At 44.1% G+C, this 27,090-nt stretch overlaps 1 protein-coding gene across 1 annotated transcript; it reads left to right on the forward strand.

Moving 5' to 3' along the window:
* Positions 1-1,008: 1,008 nt before the first annotated feature.
* On the forward strand, positions 1,009-22,498 carry LOC105482377 (hepatitis A virus cellular receptor 2). The gene is made up of 7 exons (XM_011742427.3): positions 1,009-1,278; positions 3,535-3,876; positions 5,760-5,843; positions 11,940-11,983; positions 15,386-15,512; positions 20,505-20,541; positions 22,170-22,498. The coding sequence occupies exons 1-7, from the start codon at positions 1,221-1,223 to the stop codon at positions 22,360-22,362; spliced, it is 885 nt and encodes a 294-aa protein (XP_011740729.2). The 5' UTR covers positions 1,009-1,220; the 3' UTR covers positions 22,363-22,498.
* The last annotated feature ends 4,592 nt before the right edge of the window (positions 22,499-27,090 follow it).

Here is a 27,090-nt window from a genome sequence, read left to right on the forward strand (position 1 = left end):
TGGGAAGTACACACATTGAAGAAGTTGCATATTTATATTAAATGCCATTTGTTTATATTGAACAAATGGGGTGTTAATACCAAATGCATTTAATGGCATAAATGTGAATGACAAACTCAAGAAGGCAAGATATAGAGGAAGGCCACTGGCTTTTCAGAAACCACTCGGCCTGTGAGCTCACTTCCCTTTTATTAAAAAAAAGCTTTCGCTTTTAAGGTGTCCAGATAAAGGTCACACTCCCAGAGCTGAGGCTCTGTGAGTCTGAGCTGTTACCTCAGTAATGGGAGCGTGGCTGGAACTCAACACTTTCTGATCATTCATGCCCAAAGCCTCTTGGGATAGGGGAGAGGGGGCACCTTGTATGCATGAGATGAAATAGGATACCAAGAGCCCCTTAATTCCACTCAGAGTAGAGGAAAGGAAGTGTTGCCAAAAGTAACATGTTTTTTTCTAAATTGAAGAGTTGGAAGTTTGAAGGTCAAAGTCAGAATATTAGAACAGAGAGCCATGCATGTATTATCTAATACAATTTCCTCATTTTATAAATTATGTAAATGAGGAAACTGAGACCCAGCAAGGTTATAGGACCCACAACCTAATCTGTGTTAGAAGGATGAGAGCGAGGCTTATGCTGGGAGTTGCGATGGTCTGTAAATGTGAGGATAAGGAACACGCCATTCACCATTGTGTTCCACCAATGTCCAGTCCAGTGCCTGGTGCAAAGTAGGGGTTTCATAAACATTGGTCACAGGCCTGATGGAGGGACTGATTTGAGTGAATGTGTCCACGGATGATGCATCTGTACTTTATGTTCCCTGCTAGTCAGATGGACTCATACGTGCTCCATTTCAGGTTCATCTCATCTGGGATATTATATTAGAGGGTTCTCTTTATGTGCCATGACCGAGTAGCGTTTTCTTCCACTGAAGTATTGCTTCCTCTTTGTTGATGTCACAGGACAAGCATCAGAACACTTACAGGATGTGTGTAGCATGGCATGACAGAGAACTTTGGTTTCCTTTAATGTGACTATAGACCTGGCAGTGTTATTATAAGAATCATTGGCAGTCAGACACCCGGGTGTGCTGAGCCAGCACTCAGCGGGGGCGGCACCGCTCATGTGATTGTGGAGAAGACAGCTGGAAGAAGTACCCAGTCCATTTGGAGAGTTAAAACTGTGCCTAACAGAGGTGTCCTCTGACTTTTCTTCTGCAAGCTCCATGTTTTCACATCTTCCCTTTGACTGTGTCCTGCTGCTGCTGCTGCTGTTACTTACAAGTAAGTCTGAGCATGGATATTTACAATGAGACAATGGTGCTGTACAGAGGACAAGGAGGAGATACAAGGATGGCCATTGTAATGTTGTTTGTAATAGCAAAAGCTTGGAAGCAACGTAAATGTCCATCAGTGAAGGAGTGGGTAAATAAATGTGATATAATCATGATACAAACAGTGAATCTGAGGAAACATACTGGTATAGAATGTCTCAAAATTATAATGTTATTAAAGAAAAGAAAGGTACAGAATAATGCATATATTAGGCTTCTATTTGTGTGTGTGCATTGTCGGGGAGCAGGAATATGTGGACATTTCTTAATGTATAGTCTCTAGGAAAAGGAACCAGAGAATGGTAAAGAGTTGGGAGAGTAAGGCATATTCTTCTCTTCTCTTCTCTTCTCTTCTCTTCTCTTCTCTTCTCTTCTCTTCTCTTCTCTTCTCTAATTGAGATGGAGTCTCACTCTATTGCCCAGGCTGGAGTGCAGTGGTGGCATGATTTCGGCTCACTGCAATCTCCGCCTCCCGAGTTCAGGCGATTCTCCTGCCTCGGGCACCCGAGTAGCTGGGATCACAGGCGTGCACCATCACGTCCAGCTAATGTTTTTAATTTTTAGTAGAGACAGGGTTTTACCATGTTGGCCAGGCTGGTCTCAAACTCCTGGCCTCAAGTAATCTGCCCATCTCAGCCTCCCAAAGTGCTGGGATTACAGGCGTGACCCATTGCACGCCCGGCCACTTTTTCATACACCTTTGATAGTGTTTGAATGTTTTTACTGTAGTTGAGTCATGTGAAAAAAGAAAAGGGAAATAAAAAATCAAAAGAAAATATATAATGAATGTTTTATCATATATAAAATATGTATAGGTTTTTAAAATGGAATTAACTTTGTCAATTGAGGAAAATGACGAGACAAGTCTCAATCATTTTAGGAGATTTGTTTGCCAAAGTTAAGGAGGCACCTGGGAAACAGGTCTATGCCTTTCTCAGAAGATGATTTTGAGGGCTCCAAATTTAAAGGGGACAAGGTGGGATATTGAGAAGCACTCAGTTCTCACATTAAAAAAAAGGGGACACTTTGGGAGGCCGAGACGGGTGGATCACGAGGTCAAGAGATCAAGACCATCCTGGCTAACATGGTGAAACCCCGTCTCTACTAAAAAAAAAAAAAAAAAAAAAAAAAACTAGCCGGGCGAGGTGGCGGGTGCCTGTAGTCCCAGCTACTCGGGAGGCTGAGGCAGGAGAATGGCATAAACCCGGGAGGCGGAGCTTGCAGTGAGCGGAGATCCAGCCACTGCACTCCAGCCTGGGCGACAGAGCGAGACTCCGTCTCAAAAAAAAAAAAAAAAAAAAAAAGAAAAAAGGGCAGAGGAAAAATGTGGGAATCTGCATTTTACATTAGGTAACACAGACAAAATGGGGTAGGGTAACAATCAGATACTCATTTGTGTCTGGCCGGGGTGACCACGCCGGTAAAGGTGAGCTATCAATCTGCATCGCAAAACTGAGCAGGAATTTCCTTGTGAGCAAAATATGGCGGAGGCGTGCAGCCTTTCATCCTGTAGCCATCTTATTCAGGAATCAAAAGGAGGAGGCAGGTTTCCGTGATCCGGTTCCCAGCTTGACTTTTCCCTTTGGCTAAATGAGTTTGGGGTCCCAAAATTTAATTTCTTTTCACAACTTTAAACCTTAAAACAACTCCATGAGTAGTTTCAAATACACAAGATTCTTGTTTAACCAAGAGTTTTTATTTACTGTGCACTTGCTGCTTAAAAAGAGATGTATGTTAGGGGAGCCTCCCTTTGTTGATGAACAAACAAGTAGCCCAGATGGGTGGGCCATTTCCTGGCTGACCATGACCAATTTTCTGATTGTCTGTTTCCATCAGCCCTGTTCTCCCATGTTCACAGAATTGGGCCACAATTCTTTCCTAGGGCAGTGTTTCTGAAAGTGAGGTTCTGGGACCAGCCACTTCAGCCACATTGAGAACTTGTTAGAAACAAAAGTTCTCAGGCTCCACCACAGACCGACCAAGTCAGGAATTCTAGCAGTTGAGCCCAGCCATCTGTGTTTTTGCAAAGCTTCCCAGTGATTCTGATGGCTTTTACATCTGAGAAGCACTGTCGCAGTGAATCATCCTCCAAACAGGACTGCAGCAGTGGCTTCCCCTTTATTCTGTAAGGCATTGCTTGCAGTTTTCCTGAAATGGAGTAACCTCACTCACTGCCTGAGCCTTGGCTCTCCTTCTGTCTATTCAGGGTCCTCAGAAGTGGAATACATAGCAGAGGTGGGTCAGAATGCCTATCTGCCCTGCTCCTACGCTCCAGCCCCGCCAGGGAACCTCGTGCCCGTATGCTGGGGCAAAGGAGCCTGTCCTGTGTTTGACTGTAGCAACGTGGTGCTCAGGACCGACAACAGGGATGTGAATGATCGGACATCCGGCAGATACTGGCTAAAGGGGGATTTCCACAAAGGGGATGTGTCCCTGACCATAGAGAATGTGACTCTAGCAGACAGTGGGGTCTACTGCTGCCGGATCCAAATCCCAGGCATAATGAATGATGAAAAACATAACGTGAAGTTGGTCGTCATCAAACCAGGTGGGTGGACCTTTGCATGCCTTCTTTATGAATAAGATTTATCTGTGGATCATATTAAAGGTACTGATTGTTCTCACCTCTGACTTCCCTAATTATAGCCCCTGGAGGTGGGCCGCCAAGACCTAAAGTTTAACAGGCCCCATCAGTGATGCTCAGTGATATTTAACACCTTCCATCTGTTTTAAAACTCATGGGTGTGCCCAGGTGCTGTGGCTTACACCTCTAATCCCAGCACTTTGGGAGGCTGAGGCGGGAGGATCACAAGGTCAGGAATTCGAGACCAGCCTGGCCAACAGCGTGAAACCCTGTCTCTACTAAAAACACAAAAACTTAGCTGGGCATAGTGATAGGAGCCTGTAATTCTAGCTACTTGGGAGGCTGAAGCAGGAGAATCACTTGAACCTGGGAGTCGGAGGTTGCAGTAAGCCGAGATCTCGCCATTGCACTCCAGCCTGGGTGACAAGAGTGAAACTCTGTCTCAAAAAAAAAAAAAAAAAAAAAAGAAAACCAAAAACTCATGGGTGGAATGTATCGATGGGAAGAAAGACCTAGATCAGTGGTTAGAGACCCTGACTCTCATTAGAATCACATAGAGAGTTTTTGAACAACTACAGATGCCAGGTACGGTGGCTCATGCCTATAATCCCAACACTTTGAGAGGCTGAAGCAGGAGGATCACTTGAGGCCAGGAGTTTGAGACCAGCCTGGCCGATATAGTGTGACTACCCCATCTCTTAAAAAGAAGAAGAAAAAGAACCCACTACCAAAACCCAGAGAAATCAGCATCTCTGGAGGTAGATCCTAAGCATTAGCTTTTTACAGACTCTTCCTCAGGTGATTTTACCCCTGGTGCAGCCAGCACGATGAACTGCTGGGTTGTGCATGTACGCTGGGAGGTGAACAGACTTAAGATTTCTCTAACATATACTTTGTGCCCAGATAGAGCTGAGTTTAAATCTAACTCTGCCTCTTACTAGCTATATAATCCTGAGCAAGTTATTGAAACGCTGTGACCTCCTCCTCTGTAAAATATGACAATAATACCTATCATGTGGGCCATTAGAAGGATTTTGCGTGATAATATTTTATGAAAAGCATTTATAAGTTGGGCATCCCAAACCTGAAATGCACCAAAATCTGAAATGCTCCAAAATCCAAAACTTTTTGGACCCTGATATGGCATTCAAAGGAAATGCTCATTGGAGCATTCTGCTCATTGGAGCATAAGTATAGTGCAGATACTAAAAATTTTTTAAAAATGGCTGGGCGCGGTGGCTCATGCCTATAATCCCAGCACTTTGGGATGCCAAAGTGGGCGGATCATCTGAGGTTGGGAGTTCAAGACCAGCCTGACCAACATGGAGAAACCCTGTCTGTACTAAAAATACAAAATTAGCTGGGTGTGGTGGCACATGCCTCTAATCCCAGCTACTCAGGAGGCTGAGGCAGGAGAATTGCTTGAATCCGGGAGGTGGAGGTTGCAGTGAGCCGAGATCGTGCCATTGCACTCCAGCCTGGGTAACAAGAGCAAAACTCCGTTTAAAAAAAAAAAAAAATCCAAAAAAATTCAAAATCTGAAACATTTCTGATTTCAAGCATTTCAGATAAGGGGTCTTCAACCTGTAATTATGACCATTTGCGTGGCTGTTAGTTCCACTATTAATAATCAGAATGTCACAATGATGACTGCATCTTACCTTTGTCAAACATTTGAAGTGTGTGATACACTCTCAATGTAGGTATCCAGGCAGGTTTGGAAGCTGAGGCTGTATTTCTCTTTCTTAATGGTCTTTCGCATTTTTTTTCTGCTGCCCTTTTGATTCCCTGAAATAAGCTTTCTGCTCTCAGATAATTTTCATCCTTATGTTGGTTTCTGACATTAGCCAAGGTCACCCCTGCACCAACTCTGCAGAGAGACTTGACTTCAGCCTTTCCAAGGATGCTTACCACCGGGGAACATGGCCCAGGTAACTATGCATGGGGCAGAGGAGGGAGTCTTTAGCTGGCTCTGAATTCAGAGGATTTTGAATGTGGGAAAAAACATGAGAAAACAGTGAGAGAGTGGAGGCATGGACGTCTCTGTGCACCTGAAATAGTGTTTGAGAAGAGGGAAGTAGTGGAGACACACCTGTGCTGGGAAAAAGATGCTCTGGTTTAGGGTTATTTTGCTCGAATTTTAACTTTTAAAAAAAGTTAATAAACTTTATAGTCTTTAATTTTACTTAAATGTTAACTAAATTGGATGAAATGCTCATTACTTTGTCCACATTTTCGGGTTGACCCTGGACTGGCGACGTTTCATCATGAACTGGTGCCAGTCTGTGTTTGGGAACTGACACATTGGATTAGGTGATTTCTAGGATGCCTTTTAGCTAGAATAAAGCCCATCAGCTTCCCTGGATTCCAGCCTCAGAAGGAATAGTTAAATTCTTCATGTAATTCAGCAAGGATGTACTTAGGGTGCTCTAGATGAGAACATTGGGCAGAAAGTAGAAGTCAGGTCACATTGATCATGAAGGTTAATTTTAAGTCATTTCTTGTCAGTGTCCTGGTCTCTCCTAATCTCTCTGGAGCTCCATTTTTTTTTCTTCTGTAAAATGAGGTTAATAGGTGAGTCCTATCTCACAATGTCATAAATCTCATAAATCACACCTTATGGGCTTTAAATAAGAAAATGTCGGCCGGGCGCGGTGGCTCAAGCCTGTAATCCCAGCACTTTGGGAGGCCGAGGCGGGCGGATCACAAGGTCAGGAGATCGAGACCACAGTGAAACCCCGTCTCTACTAAAAATACAAAAATTAGCCGGGCGCGGTGGCGGGCGCCTGTAGTCCCAGCTACTCAGGAGGCTGAGGCAGGAGAATGGCGTGAACCCGGGAGGCGGAGCTTGCAGTGAGCCGAGATCACGCCACTGCACTCCAGCCTGGGCAACAGCGTGAGACTCCGTCTCAAAAAAAAAAAAAAAAAAAAAAAAAAAAAGAAAATGTCTAAAACGTGTAGCCCAATGTCTGACCACAATTTGTACTCAGTACATGTTAGCTGTTGTCATTAATATTATAAGATCAGAAGGCAGAATGAGATTGTGGTTAAACTACTTCAGTGAAAGGTGGAATGGGTTCTAATTTCAGCTATTCTTGCTAGCTCTGTGACCTCAGTCAAGTTGCTCAAATTCTCTGAAGCTCAGTTTGCTCATCTCTACAATGAGGATAATTCCAGTGCCCATGTCATGAGGTTGTTGTAATGTATAAACATGATAATGTATGTAAAATGCTCAGGCTAGTACCCAGCCCATAGAAAGCACTCAACTGTTTATTATTACTATAGTTACTAGTTTTAGCTCTCCAAAGTTTCAGTCTTTGGTTAGTCTTTAGTGATTGGTAGCCAACATCTTTTATGCAATTAGAGAGGAAACTATGGTGGGGACAGATGATCATCCACATTGTGGGTTAATAAAGTCATACCAGATACTTATTGTATGCCATTGTTATATTTTAAAGAATCCTACAACCATAGTCCTAGAAGGGATTTCAAGGGTCATTTAGTCTCACTTTCCCATCCTGTGCTTCAGTACTTTTTTTTTTTTTTTTTTTAATCGAGACGGAGTCTCGCTTTGTCGCCCAGGCTGGAGTGCAGTGGCGCCATCCCAGCTCACTGCAAGCTCTGCCTCCAGGGTTCACGCCATTCACCTGCTTCAGCCTCCCGAGTAGCTGGGACTACAGGCGCCCACCACCCGGCCTAGCTAATTTTTTTTTTTTTTTGTATTTTTAGTAGAGACAGGATTTCACCATGTTAGCCAGGATGGTCTCGATCTCCTGACCTCCTGATCCAACCGCCTTGGCCTCCCAAAGTGCTGGGATTACAGGCAGGAGCCACCGCACTTGGCCAGTACTTTTTGCCAAATCACCACTGAGTGGGCATTTGCTGTAGATGGAATTTACTCCCTGTTGAGGTGGTGCATTTACTTATGCTTGTCTCTACCACGGACAGAAGTCTTCTTTCCTTTAGTTTTTCTTTTTTCTTTTCTTTTCTTTTTTTTTTTTTTTTTGGAGAGGGAGTCTCACTTTCTCACCCAGGCTGGAGTGCAGTGGCACAATCTTGGCTCACTGCAAACTCTGCCTCCTGGGTTCAAGCAATTCTTCTGCCTCAGCCTACTGAGTAGCTGGGATTACAGATGCGTGCCACCAAGCCCGGCTAATTTTTGTATTTTTATTAGAGACCGGGTTTCACCATGGTGGCCATGCTGGTCTCGAATCCTGACCTCAGGTGATCCCTCTGCCTCGGTCTCCCAAAGTGCTGGGATTACAGGCTTGAGCCACCACGCCCAGCCTTCCCTTTAGTTTTTGCTTGTTAGTTCCTTCCCTCTAGGGCAACAAAAATGGGAATATTGGCACAATACCTCGAATCTCTGAGCTTCTCAAGGGTCTGACTGAGAAAAAATATTGAAACAACCAAAAGTATGTCAGTAGCTCCAAAATAGGAAAATAAAATAAAAAATTGAAATTTATGGATATTTAATGGCTTGTCTATAATATGTAACATTATGTAAATTGGCTGCTGGTAAACCAACTCAAAATGTGGGATGTGGGAGCATTTAATATAAAAATGGGGCTGGGCACAATGGCTCACACCTGTAATCCCAGCCCTATGGGAGGCCAAGGTGGGCAGATAACTGGAGCTCAGGGTTTGAGACCAGCCTGAGCAACATGGCAAAACCCCATCTCTACTAAGAATACAAAAAATTAGGCCGAGTGCAGTGGCTCACACCTGTAATCCCAGCACTATGGGAGGCCGAGGCAGACGGATCACCTGAGGTCAGGAGTTTGAGACCAGCCTGGCCAACATGGTGAAATCCCCATCTCTACTGAAAATACACAAATTAGCTGGGCGTGGTGGTGCATGCCTGTAATTCCAGGCACTCAGAAGGCTGAGGCAGGAGAATCATCTGAGCCTGGGAGCAGTGAGCTGAGATCTCACCACTGTCCTGAAGCCTGGAAAACAGAGCAAGATTCCATCTCAAAAAAAAAAAAAAAAAAGCCAGGCATGGTGGCATGGGCCTGTAGTCCCAGCTACTTGAGGGGGCTGAGGCAGGAATATTGTTTGAACTCAGGAGGCTGAGGATTCACTGAGCCGAGTTGGTGCCACTGTACTTCAAGCCTGGGCAACAGAGCAAGACCCTTTCTCAGAAAAAAAAAAAAAATGGAGTAGAGCCTTTAAAAGTAAGAGATCCAAGGGCCTGGAATTTGAACACAGAACAAATGTAACTTCTCTTCTACCTGAAGGAGGAAGGACTGGGTCACAGGTGAGTCCTCAGCTCTGGAGTAGATCTGCTTTAAATCCTAGCTTTCCCAATTGATAGCTGTGTGATCTTGGGCAAAGTGGGTCTGTCAGACTCAGTATTGTCATCTGAAAAATGGGGAAAATAGTAGTAGCTACTTATTGTGGTTGAGGATTAAATGAGATTGTATGTATACGGTGCTAAGCACCATGTCTGGCACCTAATAAGTGCCGAATAGATGGTAACTACTAAATTTATACACTGTTAAGGCTGTCACATCTCACCTTCACTGCTACCTGTCCCCTGAGGCAAATCTTGGGTTCTCCAGAAAGAACATTGCCACTCCCTTCAACTGTCCCATCCATCTTGGTTGGTGGCCAAATCTGTGTGAAAAAATGCTGCAATAACACAACAGTGCTTGATTTTACTGATCATTTTCATAGCAAAATGAAGTTTAAAAATAAGTTATTTTTACCATTTTTATCAAGAAAAATAATTATAGGGAGGCTGAAACTGGATTTACAGTTGAAAATCTTATGTGCACTTAAGATTCATGTTTACTTAGCAGTTGTACTGATGAAGGTTTTTTTTTTTTTTTTGAGAAGTAGTCTTGCTCTGTCACCAGGCTGGAGCGCGATGGCGCCATCTTGGCTCACTGCAACCTCCATGTCCTGGGTTCCAGCGATTCCACTGCCTCAACTTCCTGAGTAGCTGGGACTACAGGCGTACACCACCACGCCTGGCTAATTTTTTGTATTTTAGTAGAGACAGGGTTTCACCATGTTGGCCAGGATGGTTTCAATCTCCTAACCTCGTAATCCGCCTGCCTTGGCCTCCCAAAGTGCTGGGATTACAGGCGTGAGCCACCGCACCCGGCCTGTGGTTTTTATACTTTATTTTTTTTTCTGGTAATTAGGGCAAAAGTAAGTGGAACATAATCTTTATTTTCTTCAATAATTTTAGGCTGAGGCTATGCCTTTATAATATTTAAACTATAGTTTGTTAAACCAGCATTTAGTCAAACCCTTTATACACATTAAAGGGTTCCGACTTTAAGGCTTCCAGAAGGTGACTATGACATTTAAGAAGTTTCGACATCTCTGACTCAGCCATAAAAATGAGTAAGCACGCTTAGTTTCCCAAGAGCTGGCAAGGTACTTATTTTTAGAATTCAGCGTTCATGAGGTCAGGGCCTGTGCCCCTCTTGTTCCCTGCTCTGTCTCCTGTGCCTAGAGTAAGGGCGTAGTGCATATTCATGGAATAGATCTGCAGATGAAATGAACAAATGAACAGGAAGGAAAGATGGTGAGTAGGTGGCTGGGCAATGTGACCCTCTTCATAACGACAGCACTGAGGTAAAGGCTGGTGAAGGCAGTATAATTAAGAATGTGCATTTAAATCTATGCAGACTTAAATTGGAAGGCCATTTTGTCATTTGCTAAGTTGTGTGACCTTGGGTTAGTCACTTCACTTCCCTGATTTTCAGTTTCTTCATCTGTGCAATGGGACTAACAGTCAGTCTCTACTTTAGAAGAGTAGTTCTAAAGTAAGTGCTTCTAAGTATCTCTAAAATGAGCTCCTTCACTGAAAGTTTAGCACAAGCCCTGGTTCCTATTACATTGTGGCCACAGTGATTATTTTCATGTGTAGGCAACCCTGTCTCCCTTCTCATGAGTAAATGCAAAACTTATTTAAGAAAATGGAGGCTGGGCACAGCACGGTAGCTCACGCCTGTAATCCCAGCACTTTGGGAGGCCAAGGCAGGCAGATCACTTGAGGTCAGGAGTTCAAGACCAGCCTGGTCAACATGGTGAAACCCCATCTCTACTAAAAATACAAAAATTAGCTGGGTGTGGTGGTGCACCCCTGTAGTCCCAGCTACTCGGGAGGCTGAGGCAGGAGAATTGCTTGAACTTGGGAGGCAGAGGTTGCAGTGAGCCGAGATCATGCTACTGTACTCCAGCCTGGGTGACAGAGTGAGACTGTCTCACCAAAAGAAAAAGAAGAAAAAGAAAATGGAGGCTGCAGTGAGCTGAGATTGTGCCACTGCACTCCAGCCTGGGCAACAGAGTGAGACTCTGTCTCAGAAAAAAGGAAGTGAATTTTTGTTGTCTTTAAAAATCTAATTAGAATATAATGCCTAAGGCCAAGCCTGGTGGTTCACACCTGTAATCCCAGCACTTTGGGAGGCTGAGGTGGGCACATCACCTGAGGTCAGGAGTTCACAACCAGCCTGGCCAACATGGCCTTGTCTCTACTTAAAATACAAAAATTAGCTGGGCATGGTGGTGCATGCATGTAGTCCTAGCTACTTGGGAGGCTGAGGGATTAGAATTGCTTGAACCAGGGAAGCAGAAGTTGCAGCGAGCTGAGATCGTGTCACTGCGCTCCAGCCAGGGTGACGGAGTGAAACTCTGTCTCTAAAAAAATAAGTAAATAAATAATGCCTGAGTGTTATCAATATTCCTGGATTTTTGTAGAACTCATTAGGGTCTTGTGAAAAAAAAACAAAGCACATATTTAAGTAGGACTTCTTGGCAGAATTCTCTATTTCATAAAATAGTAGGGTTCATTGTCTAGATGAAAAAATGTGGCCATCCTAAAGTTGATTCCTGGGTGTTCAGTAAATTTTGTTGGTCTCTCCGTTAATTATTGTGACGAGTATGGAGTAGAATTCGTTTCAAATAGGATTATAGGCATCATTAAGATTTTTTTAAAACTTAGATAAAAGAAAACATTCTTAACTATTCTATTGGCTGTTTTTCCTCACTTTCTCTTTCTCTTTTTATAGCAGAGACACAGACACCGGGGAGCCTCCCTGATGTAAATCTGACAGTAAGTAACTTTTTTTGTGAGCTGTGTTGTGCTCAACTTGGAGGGGAAAAGTATGGCTCTAGACTTCCTTCATGCCCACCCTGTCCTTGAGGTAAAAAGCCTGAAGTTCCCTTAGCTTCAGATTCCTCGGCTGTAACATGTTGATGATGACAGTTCTAACCTCATAGCCCTGTTGTAATGAAGGACTGAGGTGATGCGGGTAAAGTGCCTGGCATATAGTAAGAGCTTGAAAACCACAAAGAAGGAACATTAGCATTTTGTCCCTCTTATTCTTCAATTTCACAACTGTCTATCCTGTGGAAGGTTCAGAGATTCTTCATCTCCCTAGAATACCATTCTTCTTGCTTCCATCACAACCCAAATGGGAAAGAGTATTTAAATTTACCTCTTTATATATGACAAGACACCAATCAGGAGTATTCAAAGCCATAAGTTGTTTTTTGTTTTTGTTTTTTTTTTTGAGACAGAGTTTCACTCTTGTTGCCCAGGCTGGAGTGCAATGGTGTGATCTTGGCTCACCTCAACCTCTGCCTCCTGGGTTCAAGCGATTCTCCTGCCTCAACCTTCTGAGTAGCTGGGATTATAGGCATGCGCCACTACACCCGGCTAATTTTGTATTTTTATTTTAATTATTTTTTTGAGATGGAGTTTCGCTCCTGTTGCCCAGGCTGGAATACAATGGTGTGATCTCAGCTCACTGCAACCTCCACCTCCCAGGTTCAAGCGATTCTCCTGCTTCAGCCTCCTGAGTAGCTGGAATTACAGACGCCTACCACCACATCCAGCTAATTTTTGTATTTTTAGTAGAGACGGGATTTCACCACATTGGGCAGGCTGGTCTTGAACCCCTGACTTCAGGTGATCTGTCCGCCTCAGCCTCCCAAAGTGCTGGGATTACAGGCATGAGCCATGGCGCCCAGCCAATTTTATGTATTTAACTATAAATAAAACCATACCTTAATTAACCTCAATTTTACTGTCCCTGCTACCTTCTTAGAATAAAAGAAAAACTGGCTGGGTGCAGTGGCTCACGCGGTAATCCCAGCACTTTGGGAGACCGAGGATGGTGGATCACCTGAGGTCAGGAGTTTGAGACCAGCCTGGCCAACATGGTGAAACCCCATCTCCACTAAAAATACAAAAAATTAGCCAGGTGTGGTGGTGTGTGCCTGTGTAGTACTAGCTACTTGGGAGGCTGAGGCAGGAGAATCGCTTGAACCCAGGAGGTGGAGGTTGCAGTGAGCTGAGGTCGCGCCACTGCACACCAGCCTGGGCAACAAAAGTGAAACTCAGTCATAAAAGAAAAACCACTAGAAAGCAAACTTGCAGCAATGACTTAAAAATTCTTTGAGGAGGACAGGCACAGTAACTTACTCCTGTAATCCCAGCACTTTAGGAGGCCAAGGTGGAAGGATTGCTTGAGACCAGGAGTTTGAGGCCAGCCTGGGCCACATAGTGACACTCTGTCTCTACAAAAAATATTTTTTTAAAATTGGCCCGGCATGGTGCGGCATACCTGTAGTTCCAGCTACTTGGGAGGCTGAGGCAGGAGGATTGCTTGAGCACAGGAGGTTGAGGCTACGATGAGCAATGAGCTGTGATCATGCCACTGCACTCCATCCTAGGTGACAGGGTAAGACCTTGTCTCCAAAAAAAAAAAAAAATTACTTGAGGACATATCCAGGAGTCCACATTTATTTGACTCAGTTTCTTCCCTGTGTATTCACAACTGATGCTCAGCATCTTGTATTTGCTTCTTCTCTCTTTGCAATCAAACAGTGCTTTTTAAGGACCTGTATGTGCCCACAATGCTTAATGCACAATATCTTACATATAGGACTCCTGTTATTGTAGGAGTAATCTGTATTGAATCAATGTGTAAATGCATGTAGAATAAATGGAAGATTTAACTTCCTTAAATTCATTACTTTAAAAATGTTTATAATTATTTTGTGTGTGTGTGTGTGTGTGTGTGTGTTTTGTATAAATGGGGTCTCAATATGTTGCCCAGGCTGCTCCCTAACTCCTGGCCTCAAGTGATCCTCACATCTCAGCTTCCCAAAGTGCTGGGATTATAGGTGTGGGCCTGGCCTATAATTATTGTTTGTTTGTTTATTTATTTTTTGAGGTGGAGTTTTGCTTTTGTTGCCCAGGCTGGAGTGCAATGGTGCGATCTTGGCTGCAACCTCCACCTCCCAGGTTCAAGCAAATCTCCTGCCTCAGCCTCCCTAGTTGCTGGGATTACAGGCACCCACCACCACACCTGGCTAATTTTTGTATTTTTAGTAGGGATGGGGTTTCACCATGTTGGCCAGCCTGGTCTTGAGCTCCTGACCTTGTGATCCGTCCACCTTGGCCTCCCAAAGTGCTGGGATTACAGGCGTGAGCTACCGCACCCGGCCTAATCATAGTTTTTAAAGAGGAAAACAGAGAACATAGACTGAAATTTTAGAAACAGAATTTATTTTGTGTGACTCTCAGTTTTCAGAAAATGAAGTTAACTAGAGCAATAGCAATAATAACTACCACTGATTGAACATTTGTTATGTACCAGGCCCTGTAATAAGCATTTTATATTTTCTGTCACTTAATTTTCCTGATAACTCTACAGGGTTACTCAGCCCTTAGTGGCAGAGCTGGGATTTGTTTTTTTGTTTTTTTGTTTTTTTTTGAGATAGAGTCTCACTCTGTTGCCTAGGCTGGCATGCAGGGGCATGATCTCAACTCTCTCCAATCTCCGCCTCCTGGGTTTAAGCAATTCTCCTGCCTCAGCCTCCCCAGTGGCTAGGATTACAGGCATGTGTCACCATGCCTGGCTAAGTTTTGTATTTTTAGTAGAGACTGGATTTCACCATGTTGTCCAGTCTGGTCTCAAACTCCTGATGTCAGGTGATCCGCCTGCCTTGGCCTCCCAAAGTGCTGGGATTACAGATATGAGCCACTGTGCCCGGCCTCAGAACTCGGATTTGAATGCAGGACCATCTGTCTGTAAAGTCTTGGCTATTGAATCACTGTCTTTTTGTGAAAAATAGAGGTTTCATAGCAAGACACCAAATGGAAACTACTCTAAAACTCTCTGGGGAATCTTAGGGGGTCTTGAACCAACAAGACTCCACTCTAAAACCAATTTTTGCAGGGGCAGGGGAAGGGTCTTAAGAGCTCCTTCTCCACCCACAACACAGAAGGGCACATTTTGTTTCCCCGCTAACTCCAAAGGTTAAGCGAGTCTCTTTCTTGGGTTGGCTTAAGTGTTGGCTCCAAGGTGACAGTTGAAAGGTGATTTCAAGGACTCTGCCATCTTGTGATGTTGTAAAAGGGATGGTCCAATTCGCAAATCATGAGACTGAGTACACAAGCGATTTCTAGCTATTTTCTGCTTAAATCCTGTTTGTGTTTGCATAGCAAATATTCACATTGACCAATGAGTTACGGGACTCTGGAGCAACCATCAGAACAGCCATCTACATCGCAGCAGGGATCTCTGCTGGACTGGCTCTGGCTCTTATCTTTGGCGCTTTAATTTTCAAATGTAAGTGTTTTTTGTTTCTCTCTCCTTCTGGTAACAAATTCTTAAACGAGAACCAGTGAAACCTAGATAGAAATGCAAATTCATGTTTATACCCAAAGGTGATTAGACTAAATACTCTTTTGTCCATCCAAATCCTAACAATAATTGCTAATTTTAATTTAATATTTATTGTGTGCCAGGCAGGCACTGCGTTAAATGTTTTACATACATTTTATCATCATTACTGTCTGATGAGGTAAGGAATAGTGCCATCCCATTTTACAGTGGAGGGAAGTCGAGCTTAGAGTAAGCTGCCTTCCCAAGGTTTCAACATCAGTACCTGGCAGAACCGAATTCAAATCCAGGCAGGCTGATTCCAGTAAACCAATTTCTTTACTTCATGAATATGCTAGGTTTATTAGGAAACACAGCAGCAAAAACCACTCCCTTCTGTGCACTTTTCTGTTACTGGTTTCTCAGGCATACCTCTTTGGGAGTAGATTGCAAGTCCTTTTAATACTGGGTCATTGGCCGGGCGCGGTGGCTCAAGCTTGTAATCCCAGCACTTTGGGAGGCTGAGACGGGCGGATCACAAGGTCAGGAGATCGAGACCATCCTGGCTAACCCGGTGAAACCCCGTCTCTACTAAAAAATACAAAAAACTAGCCGGGCGAGGTGGCGGGCGCCTGTAGTCCCAGCTACTCGGGAGGCTGAGGCAGGAGAATGACGTGAACCCAAAAGGCAGAGCTTGCAGTGAGCTGAGATCTGGCCACTGCACTCCAGCCTGGGGGACAAAGGGAGACTCCGTCTCAAAAAAAACCAAAAAAACAAAAAAACACTGAGTCATGATTGGGGTTACAGAATGTTTTCCTCCATCATGGTACTTAGCACATAGCTTTTTCTAAGTACTTGTCCTTAAAAAAAAAAACCCCACAAAAACAGAAAAACAACAACAACAACAACAAAAAACAGGCCCTGCGTGGTGGCTTACGCCTGTAATCCCAGCACTTTGGGAGACTGAGGCAGGTGGATCATTTGAGGTCAGGAGTTCAAGACCAGCTTGGCCAACATGGTGAGACTCCATCTCTACTAAAAATACAAAATTAATCGGGTGTGGTGGCGCATGCCTATAATCCCAGCTACTCGGGAGGCTGAGGCAGGGGAATCACTTGAACCTGGCAGGTAGAGGTTGCAGTGAGCTCAGATCATGCTACTGCATGCCAGCCTGGGCGAAAGAGTGAGACTCTGTCTTAAAAAAATAATAGTAATAAAATATAAATAAATAAGCAAATAAATAAATACAATGGCCGGGTGCAGTGGCTCATGCCTGTAATTTCAACACTTTCGGAGGCTGAGGTGAGAGGATCAGTTGAGCCCAGGTGTTTGAGACCAAGATCAGCATGGGCAGCAAAGCAGGATGCTGTCTGTACACAGTAATAATAATAACGAGGTGAGCATGGTGGCACACACCTGTAGTCCCATTTACTCAGGAGGCTGAGGTGGGAGGATCACTTGAGCCCAGGAGGCTGCAGTGAGCTGTGATTGCATCTTTGCAGTCCAGCCTGGGCCACAGAGTGAGACAGTCTCCAAAAAAAAAAAAAAAAGTGTGTTCAAGTTGATGAATTTTGATGAAGAATTACAGTAGGAAGCCATCACCACAATCAAGATCTAAATAATACTTCCATTACCCCCAAAACCTCGCACACTTTTCTTTCTTTCTTTCTTTCTTTCTTTCTTTCTTTCTTTCTTTCTTTCTTTCTTTCTTTCTTTCTTTCTTTCTTTCTTTCTTTCTTTCTTTCTTTCTTTCTTTCTTTCTTTCTTTCTTTCTTTTTCTTTCTTTCTTTCAGATGGAGGCTGGAGTGCAGTGGCGTGATCTCAGCTCACTGCAACCTCCACCTCCCGGGTTCAAGTGTTTCTCCTGACTCAGCTTCCAGAGTAGCTGTGACAACAGGTGCGTACCACTAGGCCCCAGAGTGTAATACAACATAGCAGCCTTTCTTACTAATAGGCAAACAGGGACTGTCTGTGTGGAGTGAGCAATCACCTCAGCTGGCTTAAGACTAAAGGGTGTTCCTAAGATATGTGAGACTTCTAGAGCTAAAAGTGGAACAGTCCAAGAAAAACAGGGATGAGTTGGTCACCCCACTAACTGTGGACTGAAGCTGCTAAGTGCTTTATGTGCATTAAATTCTCGTAGCTACCCTATGTTTCTAATGGAGAATCAGCATGCTAAAAGGTTAGGTCACTTGCCTGCATTACACAGTTAATTGATAGATATAGGAATTGAAACCAGGACTGTCCTGCTCCTCACCGTTATGGTTTCTGCCACTCTTGTCGCCCAGGCTGGAGTGTAATGGTGCAATCTTGACTCACTGTAACCTCCACCTCCTGGGTTCAAGTGATTCTTCCACCTCAGCCTCCTGAGTAGCTGGGATTTCAGGCATGCACCACTACGCCTGGCTAATTTTGTATTTTTAGTAGATGGGGGTTTCACCATGTTGGCCAGGCTGGTCTCAAACTCTTGATCTCAGGTGATCCACCCACCTTGGCCTCCCAAAGTGCTGGGATTGTAGGCGTGAGCCACCGTTCCCAGCCTGATACCTTTATCTTTATTATAGTCAACCTTTTAAGTTGATCACTCATTCTGGAAGGTCGTCCTTCTCTTGGCTTCTGAAATGACATTCTCCTATTTGATCCATTGCTTTTCAGTTCTTCTGCCTGATCCTTAGATGTTGAGATTCCTTAGGGCTGGGTATGGTGGTGGACGCCTATAGTCCCAGCTACTCAGGAGCCTGAAGCAGGAGGATCACTTGAGCCCAGGAGTTTGAGGCTGTGAACTAGGATCTTGCTGTTGCATTCCAGCCTGGGTGACACAGGGAGACTCTGTCTCAAAGAAAAACAACAACAAAAGATTCCTGCAGTCTTCCTCCAACATATATCTAAAGTATTTTCATTATTCTGCATCTCTTTTGGCCATTACCTTACTCCAAGGCATCATTATCTCTACTTAATTTATCTTCTCATTTCTTTATTCCTCCTTCTAATCCAATATTAAAACCCAAATCAATATCTGAGCACAATGGCTCATGCCTATAATCCTAAGACTTGGGGAGGCCAAGACAGGAGAGTCACTTGAGGCCAGGAGTTTGAGACTAGCCTGGGCAACATATTGAGATTCACCCAGGCTGCAGTGCAGTGGTGCGATCCCAGCTCACTGCAACCTCTACCTCCCGAGTTCGAGTGACCCTCCTGCCTCCGCCTCCAAGTAGCTTGGACCACAGGCATGTGCCAGCACACCTGGCTAGTTTTTGTATTTTTAGTAGAGATGAGGTTTTGCCATGTTGCCCAGGCTGGTCTCGAACTCCCAAGCTCAAGAAATCTGCGTGCCTTGCCTCCCAAAGTGTTAGGATCACAGGCGTGAGCCACTGCATCTAGCCCAAAAACATTTTAAACATTATCCAGCTGTGGTGGTGTGCACCTATATTCTAGCTATTCAGAAGCTGAGATGGGCAGATCCCTTGAGCCCAGGAGTTCAAAGTTGCAATCGGATATGATCTTGCCACCGCATTCCAGCCTGGCCAATAAAGCACGACCCTGTCTCCAAAAAAAAAAAAAAAAAAAAAAGAGAGAAAAAGAAAAATTTTCAGTTTGAATATTTGAAACTGCATCCCCAGAAGATACCTTGAAAGAGATCATGAAAGACCTTGATCCAGAGGTACCCAGTAAGCCACACCTGAATTCCTTTTTTTTTTTTTTTTTTTTTTTTTGAGACGGAGTCTCACGCTGTTGCCCATGCTGGAGTGCAGTGGCGCGATCTCGGCTCACTGCAAGCTCCGCCTCCCGGGTTCCCGCCATTCTCCTGCCTCAGCCTCCTGAGTGGCTGGGACTACAGGCGCCCGCCACCGCGCCCGGCTAATTTTTTGTATTTTTAGTAGAGACGGGGTTTCACTGTGGTCTCGATCTCCTGACCTTGGCCACACCTGAATTCCTGACGCACAACATGGAAATTATGAGATAAGGAAGTTGTTTTCAGCGGCTAAAAGAAACCCAAAACAAATAAGGATCACATCTCTGCCCTTTAAGGAAATCTAAGTTTCCTACAGGTCTTAGAATCGAATACAGATTCCTGATTATGGCTGGAAAGGTCTTGTTAGACCTAGCCCCAGCCTACCTTTCAGACCTTATCTTGGGCCCCTCCCTTAGTCCAGCCATGTTTTCAGTTTCAGGCACTCAGCAAGATCTTTACAGAGGGTTCCCTCGTCCTGGAATGCTCCTTCTGGCTCTCTACTTGGCTGACTCATTTCAGAAGTGAGCTTAAAGGTCATCTCTGAGGGTCCTTCCCTGACCACCCTCTGTATTATCTGTTTCAATATGATGTTGGTTTCCTTTATAATACATCATCATTTGAATTTTTTTTTTTTTTCCTATTTTACTGTTTCCTTTTTTTTTTTTTTCTGAGACGGAGTTTCGCTCTTGTTGCCCAGGCTGGAGTGCAATGGCTCAATCTTGGCTCACCGCAGCCTCCGCCTCCTGGGTTCATGCGATTCTCCTGCCTCAGCCTCCCGAGTAGCTGGGATTACAGGCATGGGCCACCACACCCGGCTAATTTTGTATTTTTAGTAGAGACGGGGTTTCTCCATGTTGGTCAGGCTGGTCTTGGGTCTGGGGTACTGTTTTCTTTTATTTCTTTGGTCTCCCACAGGAGAACGTAAGCTTCATGAAATTAGGGCTCACAATTCACTTTTACGTTCCTGTGTTCCTCGTGCCAAGCAAACAGCCAGACACATAGTAGAGGACTCATAATTATTAAATAAGAAAAATGCATCTTTATTATTATTTTCTAGCCAGTCCATATAATTATCTAAGGCACATATTGAGAGTTTCATTCAACTCAGTCTAAGGTGAGACCAGATTTCCCTGAACAATGCATGCCTCCAGTGAGCCTGTTTGATTTCTTGTCTCATTTATTTTATGAAGGCATTTTTATTGACTTTTCTTTCCCCCTTTATCTAGGGTATTCTCATAGCAAAGAGAAGACACAGAATTTAAGGTAAGAATAATGGAATGGGGTTGGGGAAAGGTGAGAATCTTGGCAGTCCATACTCTTAACATGTCTGATCTTTACTCTGAGAAGTCCTGTCCTGGGGCTTTGAGATCTGAGTTTATACTTCCTTTTTCCTCTAGGCCTAGTTATGAAGAGAAAATGTAACATACTGCTGTGTTTACTTCCTGATACCTTTAGCTTCTTTAGTTCTAAAGTTAAGGTATACAATTTATCTCCCTAATAATACAACATGCTTATTCATCTCGATATTAATGGTTTTTCCAATGAACTGAAACATCAACGGATTGAGCTCCTATTATATCCAGGGTCTGGGCTGAACTTTGGCATTAGAGAAGTGAGCAAGACACCCAGTATCTGTTCTCAGCATTTCTGTAAACCAGCCCAGGCATTTTCAACTTTGGTTTCCTATTAGAATCACCCGGGCACTGAAGTGTACTAATGCAGGGCCAACCCCAGAGCAACTGAGTCAGAATCTCTGGGGATGAAGCCTAAGCATAGATAATGTTCTAAAAGCTCTCCAGGTGATTCTAATGAACAGTCAGGGCTAACAACTGCTAGTCTATTACAGACTACTGTCTTAACCTTCATTCCTGATTATGCACACACACACATCCCTTTCAAATAGGTATGGCTTATGTAACTTACTAGATTTTAGACTTTTAGTGATGTTTGGCACATGAATGGGATGCAATATATTTGGATTACAAAAATGACTCTGGGCCAGGTGCTGTGGCTTACACTTATAAGCCCAGGACTTTGGGAGGCTGAGGTGGGAGGATCACATGAGCCCAGGAGTTCGAGACCAGCCTGGGCAACATAATGAGACCTCTTCTTTACAAAAAATAGAAAAATTAGGTGGAAAGATTGCTGGAGCACAGGAGATGAAGGCTGCAATGAGCCATGATTGTGCCACTACACTCCCACGTGGGTGACAGAGAAAGACCCGCATCAAATAAAACAAAACAAAAACTTCTGAACATTGAATGCTATCTAAAGCATTAATAATTTTTTTTTTTTTTTGAGACAGGGTCTTGCTGTGTCACCCAGGCTGGAGTGCAGTAGTGTAACCTCTGCCTCCTGGGTTCAAGTGATTCTCTGCATCAGCCTCCCACATGGCTGGGATTACAGGTGCACTCCACCACGCTGGCTAATATTTTTGTATCTTTAGTAGAGGTGGGGTTTCACCATGTTGGCCAGGCTGGTCTCGAACTCCTGACCTCGTGATCCACCCACCTCAGCCTCCCAAAGTGCTAGGATTACAGGCGTGAGCCATGATGCCAGGCCCATTTTTTAAAAATCTAAATGTGTACATAATTGCAGACATCTTGACACTTCACCTAAACTTCAGCCTGTAACTCCTAGAAATAAAGATATTCTCTGAGCTATCACAATGCTATTGTTATACCTAAGAAAATTAAAATTAATGGGAATTTTCCCAATTGTTTCCCCATAGTATTTTATTGCTGTTTCTTGGCTTTTCCCCTTGTTCAGCATCTGATCAAAGATCATGCACTGTATTTAGTTGCTGTCTCTTTGGGAAAGCCTATTCTCTTAACTCGATTCCGTGTTACCTGGGAAATGCTTAACTCAGCTTCAACACTTTATTTCCACAGCCTTATCTCTTTGGCCAACATCCCTCCCTCAGGATTGGCAAATGCAGTAGCAGAGGGAATTCGCTCAGAAGAAAACATCTATACCATTGAGGAGGATGTATATGAAGTGCAGGAGCCCAATGAGTATTACTGCTATGTCAGCAGCGGGCAGCAACCCTCACAACCTTTGGGTTGTCGCGTTGCAGTGCCATAGATCCAACCACCTTATTTTTGAGCTTTGTATTGTCTTTTTCAGAAACTATGGGCTGTGTCAGCTGACTGGTTTTGGAGGTTCTGTCCACTGCCATGGAGCAGAGTTTTCCCATTTTCGGAAGATAATGACTCACATGGGAATTGAACTGGGACCTGCCCTGAACTTAAACAGGCATGTCATTGCCTCTGTATTTAAACCAACAGAGTTACCCAACCCAGAGACTGTTAATCATGGATGTTAGAGCTCAAACGGGCTTTTATATACACTAGGAATTCTTGATGTGGGGTCTCTGGAGCTCCGGGAAATTCGGGCACATCTTATGTCCATGAAACTTCAGATAAACTAGGCAAAACTAGGTGCTGGGGTGAATGCATAACTTTTTTGGCACAGAAAGTCTAAAGGGGCCACTGATTTTCAAAGAGATCTGTGATCCATTTTTTTTGTTGTTTTTTTTTTGAGACAGAGTCTCGCTGTGTTGCCCAGGCTGGAGTGCAATGGCACAATCTTGGCTCACTGTGACCTCCGCCTCCTGGGTTCAAGTGATTCTGCTGCCTCAGCCTCTCCAGTAGCTGGGATTACAGGCATGCACTAACACACCCAACTAATTTTTTGTATTTTTAGTAGAGACAGGGTTTCACCATGTTGGACAGGCTGGTCTTGAACTTCTGACCTCATGATCCATCCGCCTCAGCCTCCCAAAGCACTGGGATTACAGGCGTGAGCCACTGCATCCGGCCAGGTCTACCTTGATCTTGAAGATTCCCTCAGAATATTGAGGTTTAGGCTTCTTCGAGCACTACCTGTCCAACTGTCAGTGCCAGTGCACAGCCCTTCTTTCGCCTCCCTTATGAAGACTGCCCTGCAGGGCTGAGATGTGGCAGGAGCTCCCAGGGAAAAAGGAAGTGCATTCAATTAGTGTGTATTGCCAAGTTTTACTTGTTGTGCTCTTGAAAGAAAATATCTCTGACCAACTTCTGTATTTGTGGACCAAACTGAAGCTATATTTTTTGCAGAAGAAGAAGCAGTGACTGGGACACAAATTCTGTTGTCTGGTGGAAAGAAGGCAAAGGCCTTCAGCAATCTATACTGCCAGTGCCGGATTCTTTGATAGAGAGTGGTCCTTAAACTTAAATCTCAAGGTGGTAAAGACTTGGTCTGTCTTGCTTATTGTTGCCCCCAGTGCCTGGCACAATTGTGACACACAATTGGAACTTACTAAAAATTTTTTTACTGTTTTTTGTTTGTTTGTTTGTTTTTTGAGATAGAATCTCACTCCATTGCCCAGGCTGGAGTGCAGTGGCATGATCTTCTTTCACTGCAGCCTTGACCTCCTGGGTACAATTCATCCTTCGGCCTCAGCCTCCCCAGTAGCTGGGACTATAGCCATGCACCACCACGCCAGGCTAATTTGCACAGTTTTGGAGGAGACAAGGTTTCACCATGTTGGCTAGGCTGGTCTCAAATTCCTGGGCTCAAGCGATCCCCCCTGCCTCAACTTCCCAAAGTGCTGAGATTTTAGGTGTGAGCCACGATGCCCGGCCTAAATATTTCTGGAGCAAAAAAATTAATCAGAAAGGTAACTTTCTGGAAGACTTCCATTAGAGTGCTCAGACAGAGTGTGACTCTGCAAGTTCACTTCTTAGAGAACTCACAAATACCCGGAAGCTTCCATATTCACTCTTTGTTTTGAGACAGAGTCTCACTCTGTTGCCCAGGCTGGAGTGCAGTGGCACAAGCTCGGCTCACTGCAACCTGCGCCTCCTGGGTTCAAGAAATTCTCCTGCCTCAGCCTCCTGAGTAGCTGGGACTACAGGCGTGCGCCACCAGACCCAGCTAATTTTTGTATTTTTATTAGAGATGGGGCTTCACTATGTTGGCCAGGCTGGTCCCAAATTCCTGAATGCGTGATCCTCCCGCCTCGACCTCCCAAAGTGCTGGGATTACAGTAGTGACCCACTGCTCTCAGACCCACATTAACTCTCATCCAGGCCAAAGTGGCCTTTGTTTTTCAACATTGTTCAGCTCAGGCCTTTGTTGGGGTCTTACTCTTTTGTCTAGTTCCCTTTTTCTGCTGAGCCATCCTCAGCACATAGGAATGAATTAACAATGTGGGCCTATCACCGCCTAAAAACTGCTCCTCCCCAGGTGATGACTAAGCTGTGATTGTGTTGCATGCAGAAGATGTTGGCCAGCAAGGCTGTAGCCAGCCTGCTTGTTTCTGGAAGTCTTTCTGACAGTCTTGTGTGAGTTAGAGTGTCGGGCTGCATCTAGATAGTTTTGGGAGGGACTGGCATTCTGTAGGGAGATACGTAAAGGAGATCATTTTACAAAATTAATTATAGGGAGCAGCTCATACAGGCTAAAAAATTAATCTTAAGTGTCTTTTTAATTTTTTTGACATAGAGTCTCGCTCTGTCGCCCAGGCTGGAGTGCAATGGTATAATCTCGGCTCACTGCAACCTCCACTTCCTGAGTTCAAGCGATTCTCCTACCTAAGCCTCCCGGATAGCTGGGATTACAGGTGCATATCACCACACTCAGTTAATTTTTTTGTATTTTTAGTAGAGATGGGGTTTACCCTGTTGGCCAGGCTGGTCTCGAAGTCATGACCTCAGGTGATCCACTCGCCTCTGCCTCCCAAAGTGCTGGGATTACAGGCGTGAGTTATCGTGCCCAGCCCATAAGTGTCTTAAGGTCGTGAAATTCTAGTGAGAAGAAACTTCAGGACACATTTGAAGCAGATCGATGGTCCCTCTCAAAAGACATTCTTATCCTACCAAAATCTTTAAATAAGGGTATGTGTACAAGGCCGATCATTGCAATGGTGTTTGCGGAGATTTTTACAATCAATAAGGGAATCATTGATTATAGTGTTATGTCAATACACTGGTGCAAGTAAAAAGAATTAGGTTGTTTTATCATTATGCTTTTTTGCTAATTCAACAAATACTTATTAAGTGCTTACTATGTGCAAAGCACTATGTACTTCTTTTTTTTTTTCCTGTCAGATCAACTAGGAGTTCCATGGAGCCAGGAATGTGTCTGTTCGGTCCCCTTCTGTTTTGTTTTGTTTTTGTTTTTTTAATTTTTTTTTTTTTGAAACAGAGTCTCACTCTGTTGCTCAGGCTGGAGTGCAGTGGTGCAATCTTGGCTCACTGCAGCCTTCGCCTCCTGGGTTTAAGCGATTCTCCTGCCCAGATGCTCACTGGAGTAGCTGGAATTACAGGCGTGCACCACCGTGCCTGGCTAATTTTTGTGTTTTTAATAGAGACAGGGTTTCACCACGTTGGTCAGGCTGATCTTGAACTCCTGGCCTCAAGTGACCTGCTCACCTTGGCCTCTCAAAGTGCTAGGATTCCAGCCGTGAGCCACCACGCCCAGCGCATTCAGTGAATATTTATTGGCACCTACTTTATGCCAAACACTATTCTGGTCTCCAGAAATATAGCAGTGAATGAAGCAGTCAAAATCCTTGCTGTCATGGAACTTACTTATCAGAGAATGCTATGTAGTTAAGTTCAAAGGAAAAAAAAAAGGGTTCCATAATGGTATATATAACTGTTGAATTTGATTTTGCCTTAAAAATATGGAAGAATATACCCAAATGAATATGGTTACCAATGGAGACAAATAGTGAAGACTCACTTTTCCCTTTTTCATGTTTCTGCTATAGTTTGAATTATTTTCTCCATTTTCTTTTGTAATAAAAAAAATTTTTTAAGCACTATAGCAATGTTTTTCTGTCCGCCCGCCTCATCAAAGAAATAAATGAAGACAAGGTCAAGGTCAAGATCAAGGTCATCAGTAGAGTGTGGCAGCAAACCAGGACTGGAACCCTGGTTTTCAAGGTGGAATCTCCCTTTACATCAACTATTTGGAATGCGAAAGATGGATACAGAAAAACAAAAAAGGGAGGGGAATTACTACAAAGGGCCCAGGAGATGGCAAATGATAACTTAGAGAATTAAAAACAGCCGGACGAGGTGGCTCACGCCTGTAACCCCAGCACTTTGGGAGGTCGAGGTGAGTGGATCACCTGAGGCCAGGAGTTCGAGACCAGCCTGGCCAGCATGATGAAACCCCATCTCTATTAAAAGATACAAAAATTAGCCAGGCATGGTGGCAGGCACCTGTAATTCTAGCTACTTGGGAGGCTGAGGCAGGAGAATCACTTGAACCTGGGAGGCGGAGGCTGCAGTGAGCCAAGATCATGCCATTGCACTCTAGCCTGTGGACAAGAGCAAAACTGTCTCAAAAAAAAAAAAAAAAAAAAAAAAAAGAATTAGAAACAGTGCAATATAGACCAGCATTGGGGGGCCATGTGTACGCTGCCTCAGGCCACACCCGGTGTTCTGCACAGCAGTTCCCAAGCATGTGAGACAGATACAGTCTAAGGGAAGAGGCCCATGTGCCTGTCTTTTGCTGTATAAGCAAGGCTCTTCTAGCAATACTAGATCCCACTGAGAAACTCCCACCCTGGCATCTGTGCTCCTGATAGGCTGCTGGAGCTCCTGATTTGACAAAAGAGCTTGCCTCCTTTGAATGACCTAGAGCACAGGGAGGAACTTGTCCATTAATTTGGAACTGTGTTCTTCATAAAGACTGCGGCAAGCAAGTCCTGTGAAATAACATCTTAGTCCCTTCGTGTGTGTGTGTGTGTGTGTTTTTTTAATATATTTTGAGAATAAAACTTCATATAACATTAAAATAAAAAAACAATGCGTTAAA

This window comes from Macaca nemestrina, chromosome 6 (assembly GCF_043159975.1).
Source record: "Macaca nemestrina isolate mMacNem1 chromosome 6, mMacNem.hap1, whole genome shotgun sequence".
In the NCBI taxonomy this organism is placed as follows: Eukaryota; Metazoa; Chordata; class Mammalia; order Primates; family Cercopithecidae; genus Macaca; species Macaca nemestrina.